This window comes from Doryrhamphus excisus, linkage group LG13 (assembly GCF_037039965.1).
Source record: "Doryrhamphus excisus strain RoL-2023G ecotype Guam linkage group LG13, RoL_Dexc_Guam_v1.1, whole genome shotgun sequence".
NCBI classification, from domain to species: domain Eukaryota; kingdom Metazoa; phylum Chordata; class Actinopteri; order Syngnathiformes; family Syngnathidae; genus Doryrhamphus; species Doryrhamphus excisus.
Genome location: NC_136369.1, coordinates 16,094,768 through 16,113,389, shown reverse-complemented (window position 1 = coordinate 16,113,389; position 18,622 = coordinate 16,094,768). Strand labels below are relative to the sequence as shown.

General features: G+C 42.1%; 1 protein-coding gene across 5 annotated transcripts in view; it reads right to left on the bottom strand.

Annotated features, from left to right (window-relative positions):
• Nucleotides 1-15,015, bottom strand: part of unc13c (unc-13 homolog C (C. elegans)) — a 140,649-nt gene extending 125,634 nt beyond the window's left edge. For 4 of the 5 annotated variants that reach the window (XM_058089739.2, XM_058089740.2, XM_058089741.2 and 1 more), the window contains exons 1-2: nt 14,511-15,015; nt 1,536-5,755 (exon numbers count right to left, since the gene is read on the bottom strand). In XM_058089739.2, the coding sequence (XP_057945722.2) occupies nt 1,536-5,580 (4,045 nt within the window). In that variant the 5' untranslated portion in view covers nt 5,581-5,755; nt 14,511-15,015. The remainder of the gene's footprint in view (nt 1-1,535; nt 5,756-14,510) is intronic. The other variant, XM_078795499.1, reaches the window with a different exon arrangement.
• Between the last annotated feature and the right edge of the window lie 3,607 nt (nt 15,016-18,622).

Sequence of the window (18,622 nt, the reverse complement as noted above, 5' to 3'; positions counted from 1 at the left end):
CTTCGCACATGCAGCACTGAGGAGTGAGTCAATCTGTCAATGAGTCAGTTCTCAGATTGACTATTCCGTGATAGCCGGAAAAGGCAACATGAATTAACAAAACGCACTGTCAGAGATTGCACTGGTTCTGTTAAGGTTAATTGCATTTTTTTTTTTTTTACTTGTGGATAGGGATATTATATGATACCGTAGATTGCACCAAAAAACTCTCTCGGAATTAAATAAGATTGACCATCACACCACCATTTATTTTTGATACTGTAAAATTAGACCACTTATTGCTCTAATGCGTTTGCGTCCCATGGCACAAAATAATGGACCGTTTAATGTATTAAATAGCATCACATCCTTTCCATTTTACTCCCAAACGCAAAGCAATAGACGAATATGTTAGAACATGGTCCATAATTGGATAGCTGTCGTGACTTACCAGTGTTTTGTCATATTTGTAAGTACAGTCGATGAGAAATGGTAATGGTTTTATTTCATTTGAACATGCATCAGATTACAATTGAATGCATCACATAATCAGTTCACAGTTCCACATGTCCAAAAGGAGTAGGAAGAAGCAAAGCTTATTAAATCCCAACCCTCCATCTGGTACTTTTACAATCAGTATCTGTTACATTTGTTCACTTCCTGCTTTCCTAATATAGTTTAATTTTTTTTATTAAAAAAAAATATATATATTTTTGTGACGTACCGAAGTATGAGGTGATATGACCATACAATAACATAATGTGTACCATAGTAACTGTCAATATAATATGATGCATAGCACATCATGACTGGTTCAAGACTCTTCATCCTTGTATTTAGCAAACATCAACTGCTTGTATCGTTTCTTGAATTGGCTCATCGTTGTGCATTGTTTGAGGGTCTTACTCAATCCATTCCATAGTTTGATTCCACATACTGAAATGCTATGGCTTTTTAACGTAGTCCTAGCATATAAGTGTTTCAAATGTAGTTCTTCCCTGAGATCATATTTCTCCTCTCTTGTAGAGAAGTATTGGATGAAATTTTTCGGTAATTGGTTATTTTTAGCCTTATGCATTATTTTAGCTGTTTGAAGATGAACTATATCAGCAAGTTTAAGTATTTGTGATTTTGGAAATAAGGAGTTAGTGTGTTCTCTGTAGGCGGCATTATGAATTATCCTTACTGACCTTTTTTGCAGTACATTTAGCGAGTGAAGATTGCTTTTATAGTTATGTTATAGTTATTACTAATCATACGAATAGATGGTAAATAAAGACATTGGGCTATAAGCGGGGTACACCGTGGACTGGTCACAAGTTAGTAACAGGGTGACTATACCCAAACAACCATTTAAACTCACATCTGCAACTAATGACAATGTACAGTCTCAATGAACCTAACTGTTTCTGGACTCTGGGAGGTAACTTAAGTAGAAACCCAGAGTAAAAAGACATGCACAGGAAGACATGTGTACTGCACAACAAAAATGATGTGAACCCAGAAGGTTTTAAAGCTGTATTTTGCTAAAATGTTACAAACAAATCAAGTCCTACCTCCTGCCAGGATCTGTTGCTCCAGTTCCGCCATCTGTTTCCGGTAGGCCCTCAGAGCAGCCTCCTTAAATGTCGGTCGTACCCGCTTCTTCGGTGGTGCCTCCGCAGGCTTCTCCTCCGGAATATTTTTGTTTTCATTCTCATCCTGCTGCTCCTCCACTTTTTCTGACGCCTCAACAGCCTCCTCAAATATCTCCTCTATCTCTTCGATCTCCTCATCTGCCTCTTCCATTTCCTCAGTGATATCATTGTCCTCGGTCTCATCCGGTTCTTCCACATCCAAATATTCCAACATGGCATCATATTCAACCGTGTCCTCAGTCACATTGGTTTCATACTCCTCGCTGCACTCCTCGTCATACTGTTCGTCCAAGCTGCAGTCGTACTCCAAGACATGCGCCTCTTGACTTACATCATTGTATCTTGTCGAACTAAAATCTTCAGCGGTGTCAACATCCTGAGGGACATTGTCCTGAGAGGGCTGAACGTCCTTATTTACATCATTGTCCTGAGAAGTCTCACATTCCTGTGCGAGGTCTTCACTTTCGTTGGCATTAGACCGGTTTTCCAAATTTGCCAGTACCTGTTCCATCACCTCAACGTAGTGTGTCTCATTGTCAACTGATTGTTCAGCAGGTTCTTCCTCCGAAGCTACTTTAACATCTTCTGCTTTGTAGTAAACAGGTTCTTTGTGAGTAGGTGAGTCCACCGTGGAGGCTGAGTTGTTACTCGTCGAGGTGGACAATGTGCGGAAACGTCCCATGAATGATGACGAAGAGTTTGCAGGTTCTTCTGCAGGAGGCGGAGGAGTATTCTGAGGACCGGACTTCCACACAACCTCCAGAGCTGATTTTGCCCTTTGGAGTGTAGAACCAAAGCCAAAACCGAATGACTTCTCACTGAGGTCTATACTGAGCCTACTACTCCATGATTTGGGAACCTCTTCCACCTTCTCCGCTCGGATCTCACTTTGACTGCGGTACATTGTCGTAGATTTACCTTGATTTTGGTGAAAGCTGTGATTTACATCTATTTCAGGAAACGTTTCCTTAGGGACTGCTTTTGATGCTTGCTTTGAGGTATCTTTAGGGACCTCTTTATGGGCATCTTGACAGACTACTTGAGGTGGGGCTGCTTTAGGTGTTTCTTTGACAGGCACCTTAGAGGTCTCTTTTGGAGCTGTTACCGGCGTCTCTTTAAGGCTAGAATCCTTTTTCGGGACCACTTTATTATTAGTCTCCTTATGTGGTGTTTTAGTTGTGTCTTTTATGGGTACTTTTGTAGCTTCGTGGTTATTTTCCTTTGCAGGAACTTTTGGAACCTCTTTCGATGCCACTTGTAGGGATTCGTTAGCACTGACGATTGGTGACTGTTTTGGGGATTCTTTTGGGGAGTCTTTAGGGGACTCTTTGGGCGTGGAGGCTGGACTCACTATTGGAGTAATTTTAGGACTCTCTTTTGGTGACTCCCTTGGGCTTTCTTTCGGAGTCACTGCTTGGCCAACTCTTGGAGCTGCTTTACTCAGTTTAACGGTTTCACTGCAGATTACCTTAGAAGGTACTTTAGATGATTCTTCCACAGTGGATTTCGAGGGGTGTTTAGTCGTAGGTTTTGGGCTGTCTTTGGGGAGGGCTTGAAGGGTCTCTTTAGCTGTGGATTTCCTCTCTCTTACGGAATCTTTCGGAGTTGCATTAGTTGGTATTTTAGTTGAAATCTTTGCAGTCACTTTTGTGCTTTCCTTGACTTGTATTTTGTTGGTTTCATCTTTCGATGCAGGTTTGGTTTGTTTGTTTGTCGTTTTAGAGATGTCTTTCTGGGGTACTTTTACACTCTCTTTTGGTGTCACTCTGGAACTGTCTTTAGACTGGCGGACAGGTGCTTTGATAGACTCTCGTTCTAAGATGGGAGGAATTATGTGGGTGGTTATTGGTGGCAGAGAGGGTTCTCTGTCCAGCATCATAAACTCCTCCTCCCCTTCAAATTGTAAGTCAACTTCTTGGCATTTTGTGATATTCTCCGGAAAACCAGGGATGGTTGACGGATCAAACGGACTGCTGACCTCTATGGATGCTTCCAGGCCAGAATCTGCTCCTTGCTCGGTATGATGCCAGTCTTTCCAAGGTGACAGATCAGCTTGCAGAGACAACTGAGAGCCACTGTAGTGGCTTCTGTCCCCAGACATGCACACCATTCCATTGCTGACTCCACTGTCAACTGTCTCTGTTGTCTCCATCTCATTGTGTTCATAAGGTTGATTCTCATGACTGGTGGTAGCATACCAAGAGGAGGCCATATCCTCTTGTTTTCTCTGCCATAGTTCCTGATCTGAGGACGACAACAGCGAGCATCCGTTAGCTCGTGTGAAATACTGGCTCTCGGAAAAGTCCTCAGAGTACGACTGGCAAAGTTTGGAGCAGTCTGATTCAGAACGACTGAGTTTAGGTGTGGAATAGTCACTCTGAGAGAGCCAACCGGAAGTCACATCGGAATAGTAAGCCTTCCCGTGCTTGTCGGGGTCATAGTACGACTCATCGGCATAGTGTACCGCACCTGAGTAGCCTGCTTCCTCCCCCGCTGACCGACTATGGTCATGGGATCGCCTTTTCTCTGATTTACTCTTGTGAGCAGGTTTTGAAATCACCATTGCATATTTATTTCTGCTTAATTCATCTAATTCTTTATCACTGTCCATGGAATCCCAGTCATCGCTCTCTACTACCTTATCCTTCCCGGATACCTTTATATCCATACTTTCATAGGTTTGTGAGGAGGCCATTGTTTTGTCCTTTCTCTCTTTTCCGTCATGAGTTAAGCTATCAGTGGAAACTGTAATACCGGTTCCTTTAAGTTTATAGCATTTTTTCAAGACTAAATCCCTATCTTGAGGTGTGGCGAATATAACTATAATAGGACGGGGTTTTGCATTCGAACATTCTCGTTGTTGTCCTAACCTGTGAGCAAGCTCGATTTTAATGGTTTTATGGGCGTCGATGAGACCCATTTTGTCTTTGAGTAATTTATATATAAGATGTTCTGTTTTCTCTGACCTTTCTTCCGGAACGTTGAGAAAACGCAAGGTTGAATTATTCGCCTGGTGGCTAATTTGTTTGATATAGTCGTGGATATCACGTGTTTCCCTTCTTGACTGGACAAACCCGGAGCGTAATTGCTCAATCTCACTCTGAACTACTTCCACGCTGCTTGAGATCTCATCAATGGAGCTCTTTAGGGCGTTTACGTGACCGCGTAGCTCAGAAAGTTCTGTCTCGATCTGGCTGATCCCCTGCAGTTCCTTGAAAATCATCTCCATGACATCTTGCGTCTGACTGATGCAACCCGTAGAAGAGGAGCCGGGCTCCAGGGTTGAGCTCTTTTGCTGCCGTCCTGCACGGTCCAAGGACTTGCTGCGGATACCCAGGGTTTTTCTCCAGTTGCTCACCTCGGAGTCCGAGGAAACACACTCCTGACTCTTTTTCCATTTTCTCAATTTGCGAAGAGCACCCAGCCGGAGAGTGTGTAGACTGGATCGCTCCACTCGTTCGCCCTCAGAGCTCCCATCAGAGGGCGCCAAGCTGATGAGGCTTTTCCGGTTCCGTCTTACTGGCATAGTGTGCGATTTATGCTCATCCAGTTTCCGGATAGGCTTCGTGTCGCTCAGTGTGTCAGAGTAGTTACTGTCAATCGAAAGAACCTCAGGAAATATGCTCTCATTATTATTATTCAAAAAAGGGGCGGTTTTAGGGAGTCCATTTGCGATAGCCACGCGGTAACTGAAAGTGGGCGACAGAGAGGAGCAGTCGTTCTTGCTGTCGTCTTCTTCCAGCGATATGTTACGTGCTGAGGAGCATTTGGAGATCTTTTTGACTGTGGTCCTCACTGTGGTCGTCAAAGTCGGATTGTGCGCTAGCGAGTCTGCGGTCGGTTTTGGCTCTTTATTTTTACTTCTCTCTTTCTTCTTGATTGGGTTTGCCAATTTCTTTGTAAACATTCCTTTGCAAATCTTTTCAATGTAAGCTGATATAATCTTGATTAGGGCAGAAACCATGGATGGCAACCCTGAAGACTCTTTGCTATTCAGAGAAAGAGTACAAGGAGAGTAGAAGCGGCGAGCAGATGAGCCCTGTTGCAGCTTGCTCTTTTGGAATGCAAGTCCTCTGATGGCGAAGCCACGCTGTGAAGCAACCGGGTGCTTTGTTTAAATCCAGTCAAAGAATGCCTCCCTGAAAATGAGAGAGAAAATCATTAAAATTGTTGGCAGAGTAATAATACCATTCATTCATTCAGGCGAAGAATTTGCCAATAAAAATGAATGAAAAATGTAATGAAGAAATAAACTTGTGAAATAGCATTCATCTTGTGATGACTGTCCAAACACACAAATACATTTTCTAAGACAAATGATGTCGGCTGCAGTACAGTACTTTCCATATATTGATTCGAATGAGGACCGCGAACTAATTATGAAGTAATTAAAGACTGAAAGTTAATGACCTGTTCCGCCAAGTCATGTTGATGTGAATGAAATGGCTCCCGTGCTGGGCTCAATCACGTGTTTATAATACACGTGTGCAGCAGACTGTATGGTTTTCAAAGGTGTCGTGTGGCGTCATGCCACATAATGTTAAACATTTAAACAGTCTGGCGCTGACTGTGTTTATACCAAAGAGAGAAATTGACCAAGTGAGCCAAAAGTGTGTCATCCAGAGGTTTTTTTTTTTTTTTGACAGCTGCTCCACATTAGTCTCGGGATGTCCAGCTGGATGTGACTTGCGCATGTCACATGCTTTAAAACAGATTGGCACACATTAGCATGTACTGTAGTACCTTATGTACTGTATGATAGACATGGGAATTATTAATACTTGCGAAACACAGTGGATGGACACAAGCTCTGTTTGGATTTAGAAATGCTTGTTTTTATAGGAATGAATGGAAATTTAATTAATTAGTTTCAAAGTCAGTGATGTCACATGACGCTAGTTCGGTTTCCGAGATTTGCCTGCAGCTTTAGGGAGATATTTCCCAAAAACTGTTGTTGCAATCCGAAATGTTCTTATTGTATTTGCTAACTTTCATTCATTCATTCATTTTCTACCGCTCACGAGGGTCACTGTCTTCCCATCCCAGCTGTCTTCGCCAGCCAATCACAGGGCACATATAGACAAACAACCATTCACACTCACATTCATACCTATGGACAATTTGGAGTCACCAATTAACCTAGCATGTTTTTGGAATGTGGGAGGAAACCGGAGTACCCGGAGAAAACCCACGCATGCACAGGGAGAACATGCAAACTCCACACAGAGATGGCCGAGGGTGGAATTGAACCCTGGTCTCCTAGCTGTGAGGTCTGCACGCTAACCACTAGACCCCCGTGCCGCCCCGTATTTGCTAACTTGTCTGGAGCAATATTCATTCACTCATTTTCTACAGCTTATCCTCACGAGGGTACACCCTGGACTGGTCGCCAGCCAATCACAGGGCACATATAGACAAACAACCATTCACACTCACATTCATACCTATGGACAATTTGGAGTCGCCAATTAACCTAGCATGTTTTTGGAATGTGGGAGTACCCGGAAAAAACCCACGCATGGGAGAACATGCAAACTCCACATATAGCTGGCCGAGGGTGGAATTGAACTCAGGTCTTTTAGCTGTGAGGCCTGCATACTAACCACTCGACTACCGTGCAGCCCCTCTATGCTGAATTTTAAGTCTTGGAGTCACCAATTAAGCTAGCATGTTTTTGGAATGTCGGAGTTCCCAGAGAAAACCCACACATGGGAAAAAACATGCAAACTCCACATATAGATGATCGAGGGTGGAATTGAACTCGGGTCTTTTAGCTGTGAGGCCTGCGTACACTCCACCGTGCAGCCCCTCTATGCTGAATTTTAAGTCTTATTCTATACATGAAAAGACTGAAAAAAAAAGTGGTGCAATATAAACATTGGATTCTGCTGAAGGTTTTTTTCCTGACACCTTTTAGTCGCTCCGTGACGAGTTAACCCATTAACTTTTCTCCTCAAGGGCCGCTATTTTCAATTTCAAACATCCTGAAGCCCCTCCAGTCGTAGTCCACCTACACATCTTTTCTCAGTTCACTAGCTGACCTCCTCTGGAGACAGTATGAGCACAGATGGTACTTGACTGACGTCTCCGTGTAATGTTCTTTTTTTTTTTGCCCTTATTGCATGTGAGTTTTTACGTCATTAAGATTGTATTCATTCATAGATATATCGCTGTCTTTATTACACTCTGAAACGTCACTGTCGTTTTATTAGACAGCCTCATCAGAAACACCTTTGAGGGTTTTGGAGTTCCTTTAACTACATTTGCAAAGCATTTCCTTGGGGCTGTTGATTGGGAGAAGGACCCGTCGCAGTCGAAATGGAATTAGGCTCACGATTTTGATGGAAATCAAGTTCTAATCTAGTGCTGATGCTCTGACTTTTGGTAGAATAGATCTAATAATGGATACCTTCAAGTCATTGTGCTGCTTGGCTGCAACCAGCAGAAGCACTGTTGATTTAGTAAGGAATAAAGCTGCAATAGTTAATCAATAATTAATCCACTATACATTTAATCAACAACTATTTTCGCATATTAATCATTCATTCGTTCATTCATTCATTTTTTTTATCGCTTTTCCTCACAAGGGTTGAGGGGGATGCTGGAGCCTATTCCAGCTGTCTTCGGGCGAGAGGCGAGGTACACCCTGGACTGGTCGCCAGCCAATCACAGGGCACATATAGACAAACAACCATTCACACTCATTCATTCATTCATACCTATGGACAATTTGGAGTCGACATTTTTTATTTTAAAAAATGTAAAATATTTTTTGGGCGGCACGGCGGTCGAGTGGTTAGCGCGCAGACCTCACAGCTAGGAGACGAGGGTTCAATTCCACCCTCGGCCATCTCTGTATGGAGTTTGCATGTTCTCCCCGTGCATGCGTGGGTTTTCTCCGGGTACTCCGGTTTCCTCCCACATTCCAAAAACATGCTAGGTTAATTGGCGACTCCAAATTGTCCATAGGTATGAATGTGAGTGTGAATGGTTGTTTGTCTATATGTGCCCTGTGATTGGCTGGCCACTAGTCCAGGGTGTACCCCGCCTCTCTCCCGAAGACAGCACCCCTGCGACCCTCGTGAGGATAAGCGGTAGAAAATGAATGAATGAAAATATCTTTTGAGTTGAGCCTCTGAAATGCAATTTTCTTCGTCATGTGTGATATATTTAAACTTTGGATGTTAATAACAGCGCCACAGTGTGGTGCATTTGTTAGAAAACAGGCACAGGCAACACAGCAGGGGTGCATGTTTTGACAAATGTTCAACCTTTTGTGTGCAGCTGTTCAAACGTGGGAGATTTGGCTCACACAAACAAATCCGTACAGCACAGTCAGGAACCCGGGTGGCATCTTTGATCAGGATCTCTCCTTTACTTCACAAATATGACAAGTGTGAAGAACTGCATTTTTTTTCACCCACAAAACGAAAGAAAAATCAAAGATCCTGTCACTACTATGAGATGCCGAAAAAGCTTTTTCGTGATTTTGTGACCTCCGGGATGGATGATTGTAACTCCCTGTTAATAGGTTGTCCGAGTAAATCATTAAAGACCCTTCTGTTGGTTCCAAATACTCACTTAAAGCAGTACACAGTGAGGCACCAGTTTATCTTCAAGAGCTTCTAGTAGCTTCTCAACCCAGTAGAACATTGTGTTCCTGGAATTGACACTTACTTGCAAGTAAAGTTTTTAGAATGACAGTCTTTATCAGGTTCCTCTGTGACGGAACCATCCACCTGAATCAAACGAGGGGGAAGACACCCTCTGTCTTTTTCAAAGTACTAAAGCATATTGTTATACTGACGCCATTCTCCTGATACGCTTCAGTTCCTTGGACTAAGATAAAGAATCGTTTGCTTTCTCACTTGATCTACCATCAATACCCCCTAATCTATTTTTCTATCCTAACCCAACCAATCGAGACAGACTGCCGCCCCACAGAGCCTGGGTTCTGTTCAAGGTTTCTTCCCAAAGGGAGTTTTTCCTTGCCTCCATTACTAAGTGTTCTTATGTTGGGTTCAGTTGGTTCATTTACGAGGAGCATGATCACGGACATACAGTACATCATGTGTAAAAGTGCCTTGAGACCACTTTTGGGTCTTTTTGAATAAAAGTGGCTGCACTGCGTTCGAGTGGTTAGCGCGCAGGCCTCACAGCTAAGAGACCTGAGTTCAATTCCACCCTCTGCCATCTCTGTGTGGAGTTTACATGTTCGCCCCATTCATGTGTGGGTTTTCTTTGGGTACCTCCCACATTCCAAAATGTAGGCTAATTGGCGACTCCAAATTGTCTATAGGTATGAATGTGAGTGTGAATGGTTGTTTGTCTATATGTGCCCTGTGATTGGCTGGCAGCCAGTCCATGGTGTACCGCGCCTCTCGCCCGAAGACAGCTGGGATATTGCGGTAGAAAATGAATGAATGACTGAATGAATAAAAGTGAATTGGACTTCAGTGAAAACCAAATTTATTGACTTTTTTATAATCTGGCTGCATGGCGGTTAGCATGCAGGCTTCACAGCTAGGAGACTTGAGTTCAATTCCAGCTTCGGCCATCTCTGTGTGCCGTTTGTATGTTCTCCCCGTGCATATTCTCCGGGGACTTCGGTTTCCTCCCACATTCCAAAAACATGCTAGGTTAATTGGCGACTCCAAATTGTCCATAGGTATGAATGTGAGTGTGAATGGTTGGTTCTGTCGCTCGAAGATAGCTGGGATAGGCTCCAGCACCCCCACCTCGACCCTTGTGACGATAAGCAGTAGAAAATGAATGTTTATAATCTGTAATTGTTAGGCGTGGCTGGTAGGGCATTTTTATGAACACCATGAATAGGCATCGCCGGTTTGTAACCTTCATTAACTAATCACCCTACTCTAGCTTTATTGCCAACCAACTGTTTAACTGCCCAGCTGCAACTTTACTGTTTTGCCTCACTAACTCATTCACCGTATTCCTCTAAAACACTAATCACCTGTACCAAATGGGCAAACACAATCTGCAAAGGGCAGAACAGGTTGATTGGCAATTATCCACCAAACAACCCTCCAATATGGAGTGTTTTTAACACCTCCCAAAATAGACATTCCTGGTTAGGCACGGATAAATCCTAGCAGTGAAGCAAACAAAACAAAACAAAAAACAAGACCTGCGAGCCAAAACACATTTGCTCACTGAAACGATGATAGCACTTGCGTGTCGTAGCTTTCCCCCGAGGTGCCTAAAAAGTAAGTCAATACTGTTAATGGAATATTAAAATCCCTGGTTGACGAGTTGAAGTTAAGGGGAGAGATGCAGGGAATTACTGTACACGGGGCTTCAATATGGACTCTTTAAGATGCAAGATGTCATCCATAGTGACATCACTGATAATATCTTAAAAGAAACTGTTATTATACATAGTACACCAAATTCCTTTTCCACGCATAATCTGACAATCTGAACTAAACGAGTTCCTTTTCTTCCGTTTCTTGTATTGCAGCATGTGCAGTGAAACGAGAGCAATAATTGAATATGATCTGCACACTTGAATAACACAATGTAATGAGCAAGAAAAGGGACACCCAAAGTAAGATAATGAGTGAAATGAGGTGAATTAAAATGAACAAAATGAAGGGAAAGCGGTAGGAATGTCTCGCTACGTTGTCAATGAATCAACTATTTGGGCGATACACACACACACACACAAATCAATAGATGCCGTGTTCTGCTTTGATGAGGCCTGATGACTTTGAAATTTGGCTTAGCCAACAAAGTGCTGGGAATGGTCGGTACATGTTGAAGGAAAAGCTTTGATACTCATGGATGAATGCTTTGAAAACACTATGTGTATGTGACCTAATTCCATTATCAAAGTAAAAAATAATAATAATAATGACAAAAAAAAACAAAAAAAAACCTCTTGGCTTAGGTTCTTCCTTTGAACGGCAGATCCAAAATATTTTCCTTCACATCCTTCCATCCATATTCTAGATTTAGAGTGGGAAGTAAAACCCCAATTGATTTTTTTTTAGGTTAGCATCAAGTCCAAATCCTATTTTGCAGTCAGACTTGTGATTATTTATAGAAATTACTTTATGGTGTTGCCGTGATTGGCTGGCGACCAGTTCAGGGTGTACCCCGCCCCTCGCCTGAAGACAGCTGGGATAGGCTCCAGCACCCCTGCAACCCTCGTGAGGCTAAGCGGTAGAAAATGAATGAATGTATGTATTCATGGTGTGACATGCTAACAGGCGAAAAGCCTTTTAATGGGTCAACCATTATATACTGTGTATTGTCAAATAGTGATCATCACTTTAATAGACACCATGCTTCAGTGGTCACAGTAATGTTCCCTGAGGCACACAAGCATCAGACTTGGAAGCCCAAACAACAGGCTTTTATTGCAGGTTTGACGACAAAAATTTATGTTAACTGCATTACAATCCAACCTTCAGTATCAGGATCTGCAGCTGATCCGTTTTTTTTTGAAGATCGGATTAAGAAGAACAGGCAGCACGACCATGCAGACATGTAGTACGATTTCTGGCAATTTTGTGTGAATTTCATTCATTGTGTCTTGCACAGCAATTGACGCAAAATGCAGTGGTTTTGCCAACTTTTAGTAAGAAACTATTGCTAACTTTTTCCACAATCTTCTGGTCGATATATGTTATAGAAACTGAGAACATAGCAATATATTAGGCTTATCGATTACTTACATTTTTTCGAAGTAATGTAAGCTAATCCACTTTATATTACTAATAAAGAGTAGCAATAAACTAACAATAAAATATGAAACCACACCTCCTCTCTTATCCAGGCTAACAGAAGAACATTTGCGTTTTAGAATTTGTTATGTGAAACAGCGCTAGCGCCACCCCTGTGGCTGCTCGGAATCTTACTGTCAGCACCCACAGTAGCTCACCGACAACACGAAATGTGTACTTTCGCTTTTGAGTCCACAAATATAAAAAAAAAATCCTGCACGACTCCAGAAAAAGTGGCGACATTTGTCGCTAGCCGTCAAGCAGGGTTGGAAGGTCGCTAGACACTGAGTGAACTATATCATTTTGCCGGCCTCAGTATATTGCCATGTTTATCATGGGTGTCTGTTTTCTTGATATCCCGCCTCCAAAAAGGCAGGAAGAGAGTTCAGTCTGTGCATTGGTTTCAGCACCTTGGTACGTTTGTTCCATAAAACAACGTCATGAATGGAGTGAGCCCTTTTTTTACGTCGTGCAGTTTCTTTTTCTCTTTGGGTGGAGGCGGGGCCGGTAGCATATACACAGAGTGTGTAATTAGTAGATTAAAATATCTTCACATATGTATATATTTTTGTTTTTCCATTGTACGTTTCTCAAAAGTAATGATAAAATCTCATCTCGTCTCGTTTTCATAGACTCATTCTTGTGTATTGTCTCATCCTGTGAACCAAGTGTAATGCTGTACTGTATACTGTAATGCTTAAATGATTTTTACGCTTCACAACATCAAAGACATCAATTACTTAGTGATTCCCTCTCTACATGTCCCAGGTACAATGTGTTGGAAAATGTTTTCTTATTTATTTACCTGTATTAGGCAGTGGTCAACTTATTTTTACATTTTTACATTACATTTTACATTATTTCGATGTACAGTGTAATGGCAACAGTTTGACTCTCTAAGTTCTCTCCATTGTTTCCCATGCGGGGAAAATGTTTTGAAATACAAAATCAGAAGGAGATAAGCGGATTGTTTTCGACCTCAGAGCCTCCATTGTACTTCATAGAGGCTGGGGAAAAGATTTTTGGGATCAAACCATTCCAGAAATTAGTTGCTTGCGGAGTAGAGGTCCTAGTGCCCCAGATTTCTATTATACTCCCGAAAACAAAGGAACAAGATGTCTTTTTTTTTTTGATTCAACATGTAATCTTATATTAGCTTTGTGGACAATTTAACGTCCTCCTCACTATTTATTACTTATTCATCATCCGTGCTGAGGGAGGAAAAAGAGCTATTGACTTATGAGGTCAAAGCAGTCCAAAAATGACTTCCTTGCATTAGTGTGTGAAGGATACCAGTGGTCCTAGTGCCCCTCCAGTTTGACTCTCGGGAAAAGTCCATAGAGGAAAAAGAAACAACGGGGAGCACCTCATCAGCCACACCTACTCCTCTCTGAAGGCCCGCTTCCCTAATGTCCAGGGACCCATTCCCTGCATTTCCCTTAGTAGAGCACTCGCAATATGTGCAGCTCTTAAAAAAATGAAAAAAAACAAAAATGAGGCATGGTAACCTATTTCTTACTATTCTACAATCACACCAAATTGGGGTCACCCCCCCCCGCCCCCCCATACACACACACACACGCATATTCAAAATCCCGGTGCAAATCTTTTACAAACAGTGTTGTTACGTCATGTCTCTGAGAGCACATGATCAGGGATTATGTCGTATGAGTGTAGATTAATGCACATGTGGGCGTGCACAGCTGCATGCACACACATGTGCATGATGGCTTTTTTTTTTTTTTTTGCACCACCGAGATAGGATAGGATGAGCTCATGTGTGGATGTCTGTATCATGTTGGCATGCCTGCAACGTCTGCAAGCTACATCACATTGTCACTCCTTATAAATCAAACCGAAATATGACCATTTTGTGTGAAGAGTGTGTCATTGATTGCGCTCACATGCTTGCATGTGTGTGTCGTAATGCACGAGGAAGGGGAGGTGTGGAGGAGTGGAGCAAGGCATGTGCACAATTTGGATTCCACACACTAAAATGATGATGGCCTCAAAAGCAAGCATGTCATCAATGCGCTGACAGGGCCACAGAGAGGGGTGTGTGTGTGGGGAGGGGACAACAACAAGACATGGGATGAAGGCAGTCATTCACATGCATGAAGAAGCCCCCCCCCCACTACCCGAATACCTTATGCCAAGCTGATGCCAGTGGTGGTGGTGGTTGGAGTGGTAAGCGTAGCCCACTGGAGTCGAATCCCCGCGTTCAGTGATGGGCGATGCTGGCGAGTGGAGGTGAGGGAGCAGAGGGAAGAAGGAAAGGAAGGGAGGGGAGGGAGGACGGGAGGGAGGGGGATATAGAGGGCGGCTCGGTGCGCAGCTGCCTGCTCACGGAGGATCTCACAGCAGCATCGCTCCGCGCCCGTCAGACACCGCATCCCGCAGCTCCCTCCGCACACGCCTCTCCACCTCCATGCTCACTTTCCACCCTCCTCCTTAAAAAAAAAAAAAAAAAATTAAAAATTAAAAAATCCACCGGGCTTGCTCCTTCTTGCCTGACACCTGTGCTCGTAGCGCTGGGTGTGGGTAGTCCAGAAGCTGGATGCAGGCTGGTAGTGATGATGGTGCTGATGGTGGTAGTGGGGAGGCAGACTGCAGCCAAGATGATGCTGCTGCTGCTGCTGCTCCTCCTGGCTGCCCAGACTGAGGCTCTGCTCCCCCGGCTTGAGAATGTCTGTCCCCTCCCTTCTTGCACAAACCTCACTCCCTCACCATCTCCCCCTTCTCCCACTCACTCGCTTTCTCTCACCACCCTTCTTTCAGAAGGATGCAAAAGGCGTGCTCATATTGAGTACAGCCCCCCCGAAAAGCCTGCACCATGAAAATGATGTATAGACACACATCTGTGCAAGAATATATATGTTACATAATTTTATAATGTGAAGACAGTTTATTGATTAAAGGTGTGACAAAATATCAACACTGTCACATATTTTTTAACACTATCAATACACCTGCAACAGATATTGATACCATTGCTATCCAATGAATACAGTGGATAACATGTATTAGACCACCTATCATGAATACAAAGAAAAAAAATAATATTTACAAAATATGGACAATAAGGGCTCTAAATGCAATATACTAAGTTCTATGTGAAGTATTTCCATTATGCCTCATATTAACTCTCTAACAAGATCTCAGTGTATAGACTGGTCATATATCTCATCTTGTTTCATATTATCTACATACTGTATTGTATATAACTCTGGGAAAAACTGTTAATTTTGTTAATACTTGGGTTGTTTACATTGTTTATTTTTCTATAATGGGTATTTTTGTACTGCTTAACTGACTCTGTACTCTTGCTGCTGTGCAATACAAATTTCCCCACTGAGGGACGAATAAAGGCATATCTTAATCTTAATCTTAATAATCATGATAGTTTTTATATTTGGGAAGTACATAATATGAATTATTTAGGGTTTTTAACAAATTGTTAACATCAAAATTCATGGCTAACAATCATTTTAGCATTAAAAGTTTTAACCATTACAGACGCATGCAAAAATAATTCTCGTTCTTGTAATTCATTGTTGAAAATGTACAATGTGAAATGGGACTTTTCTCTTATTCATGATTTATACCATGATGTATCACAATTTCATCACATAAGCTACTTGAAACTGAATAAACAGCGCCTCTGCTGGTTGCAGCCCAGTACTCCACTCTGTTTTGCTGCGAGAAGCGATTAATCAACAATCAAATAAAACTAAATCAATCAAAACTAAATCATTTTTAACAGTTGTCATCATTATCATTGTCAAAATACGTCAGTATTATTAGCCCAGAGTTGAAGAGCCTGTTTCCGTGTTGACACACACTATTCCAATTACATCAGTTGCTCATTCGCCTCGCACATTAGTCATCAATGTACTGGGCTGTATTAAATAAAAACACATCATCACGTTGTAAATATAGCTTCCCGTAACAGTAAAACACTCATTTACTATAAAAATAATATTTACAGAAGATTTGCACCTGCAAAATTCCAAACAAAAATAATGTTAGAGAACCAATTAAGCCATCTGCTTTAATTGAGGCCTTCATTTTGGAGACGTGACACGTGACCGAGCGCATCATTCCGCCGCTGTCGGCTTGCTTTCCTTCAGCAGCCACTAATTGTCTGGCCTCCCAGCCAAGTCACATTTCTGCCTCTTATTCGCTCTTGTGTCACATAGAGAAGGGATAGATAATGAAATGGTGGGGTTGGGGGGGGGGGTGATTGTTTTACCTCATGCATGGCCCCCTTTCACCCCCTGCTGGTGGCAGCTGTAACTACATCCTACTTGGGCGTATAACAAGTAGGATATACGTATATACGTATATATATCCCAGTTTTGTTGTTTTGCTGCAGAGCCAAAGACAGCAGAAGACATCAAGTCTAATGTGCTCTTCAGTGGAGTGAATGAACAGATTAGTTGCTTCAGTTGTATAATATTTGTCACGTCAGGATAAACCAGTCCATTTCTTTAGCGCATATTCCTCTTCTTCTTCCTTATATTACAGCTGAAGTTTGTAGCGGGACAGCCCTACACAAGAATACCCATCTTACTCACTTCCATCGGCTTTTGTTTTCATATTGAATTTATCTCATATCACATCTCCAGTTATTAAAGTCTTCAGCGCTGTTGTTTTTTTCTGTTGACTGGGGAAATAAAGTCAGAGTTTGCTCTTATTACTGTGAATTGACAGCCCAATGTTGGGATGCGGGAAGACGAAAAGAAGCTCCGTGTACTTGAGTGACCATTTCAATTTAATTCAATCAGCATTCATTTGCATTAACTTAATTGTGTTATTAACTATTTGAAGTGAATGTTGCTTAGAAATGATGTAATCTGTTCCAGTGTCAAACTGTTGTCAGCATAAAGTCTTAACTCTACAGTTAATGTTCAAATGGCATTTCAATACTAAACTATCTAAACTATCATAGAAGTTGTTGCAGATGTTATATCATCTCATTTGATGCATCTATTTTGTAAATCAGGTGATGATCCCATCCTTTTCCTATACATACCTTTAGATATGTTTCATTTGACCCCCCAACTATAGTGGTAGCTCTTTTCAAGATGAAGACAAAGCAGTCATTCATTCAATTTCTACCGCTTATCCTCACCAGGGTCACAGGGTGTGCTGGAGCCTATCCCGGCTGTCTTCGGGTGAGAGGCGGGGTACACCCTGGACTGGTGGCCAGCCAATCACAGGGCACATATAGACAAACAACCAATTTGGAGTCACCAATTAACCTAGCATGTTTTTGGAATGTGGGAGAAACCCACGCATGCACGGGGAAAACAAACTCCACACAGTGATAGCGGAGTATGGAATCGAACTTGGGTCTCCTAGTTGTGTGGCCCAAAGACGAAGCAAATGTTTGAAAATTTTTCCCATTTCTAACACTCAAGTTTTCGCACCCTCTGATATGTTAGCTGGCATACCAGATTGGGATGATGATGAATATGAGGGCTACACCAGGGAGCTGTTTTAGGTCCCCTCTTGTTATTATGGCATCATACAAGCTGTACCTTTGTCTCTTATTCATCTGATGATACTCTGCTCACTTGTTCAGACAAGAATAGTTGTATGTTGTCATTTTTCACTGGATAGTAAACCTGTACTGCTATACAACTCGTGTGTACATCGACTTCTCTAAAGTACAGTATATCCACTTTTCATTTGTAGTATTGTCCCTTGAGAAGATATAATATAATTGTTGCTGTGAATCTGACTTTTGTCAGATACCGGATATTCTAAATGTGAAATAATCCATTCTCAAATTGTTCTTCCAGACTTCCAACCTGTTCCAACATTTTACAGCTCCTTTGACTAAAACCAGTGTTCAGTTCATTATCCGAAATGAATTGGCAATTGTTTTTAAAAGACATCATAAAATGTACTCCGCGACCTCTATTTCCTAATTAGTCATCCTGTGAAGCACTCTATCAGTGATGTTACTGCTTTAGTGTTTTATTAAGACACTTTAATTACTTCTTGATGATGCCAATTTCTGTAAATCAACACTGTTTCCTGTCCTGGAATTATCTTTATTCCTTTACCAAGCCTTCCCTTCTGAAACTTAGGGATAAGAGAGCCAGCAAACGAATCCCCAGGTATTAGTTATCAATATAAACATTTGCATTTGCGTGCTTTGACATAAACTCCCAGGCAGCTTTGCACTGCGACTTCAGAGCTGTGAACCTTTCATCTTAACCCAGAAGAATCCAGAAAAAAAAAAAATAT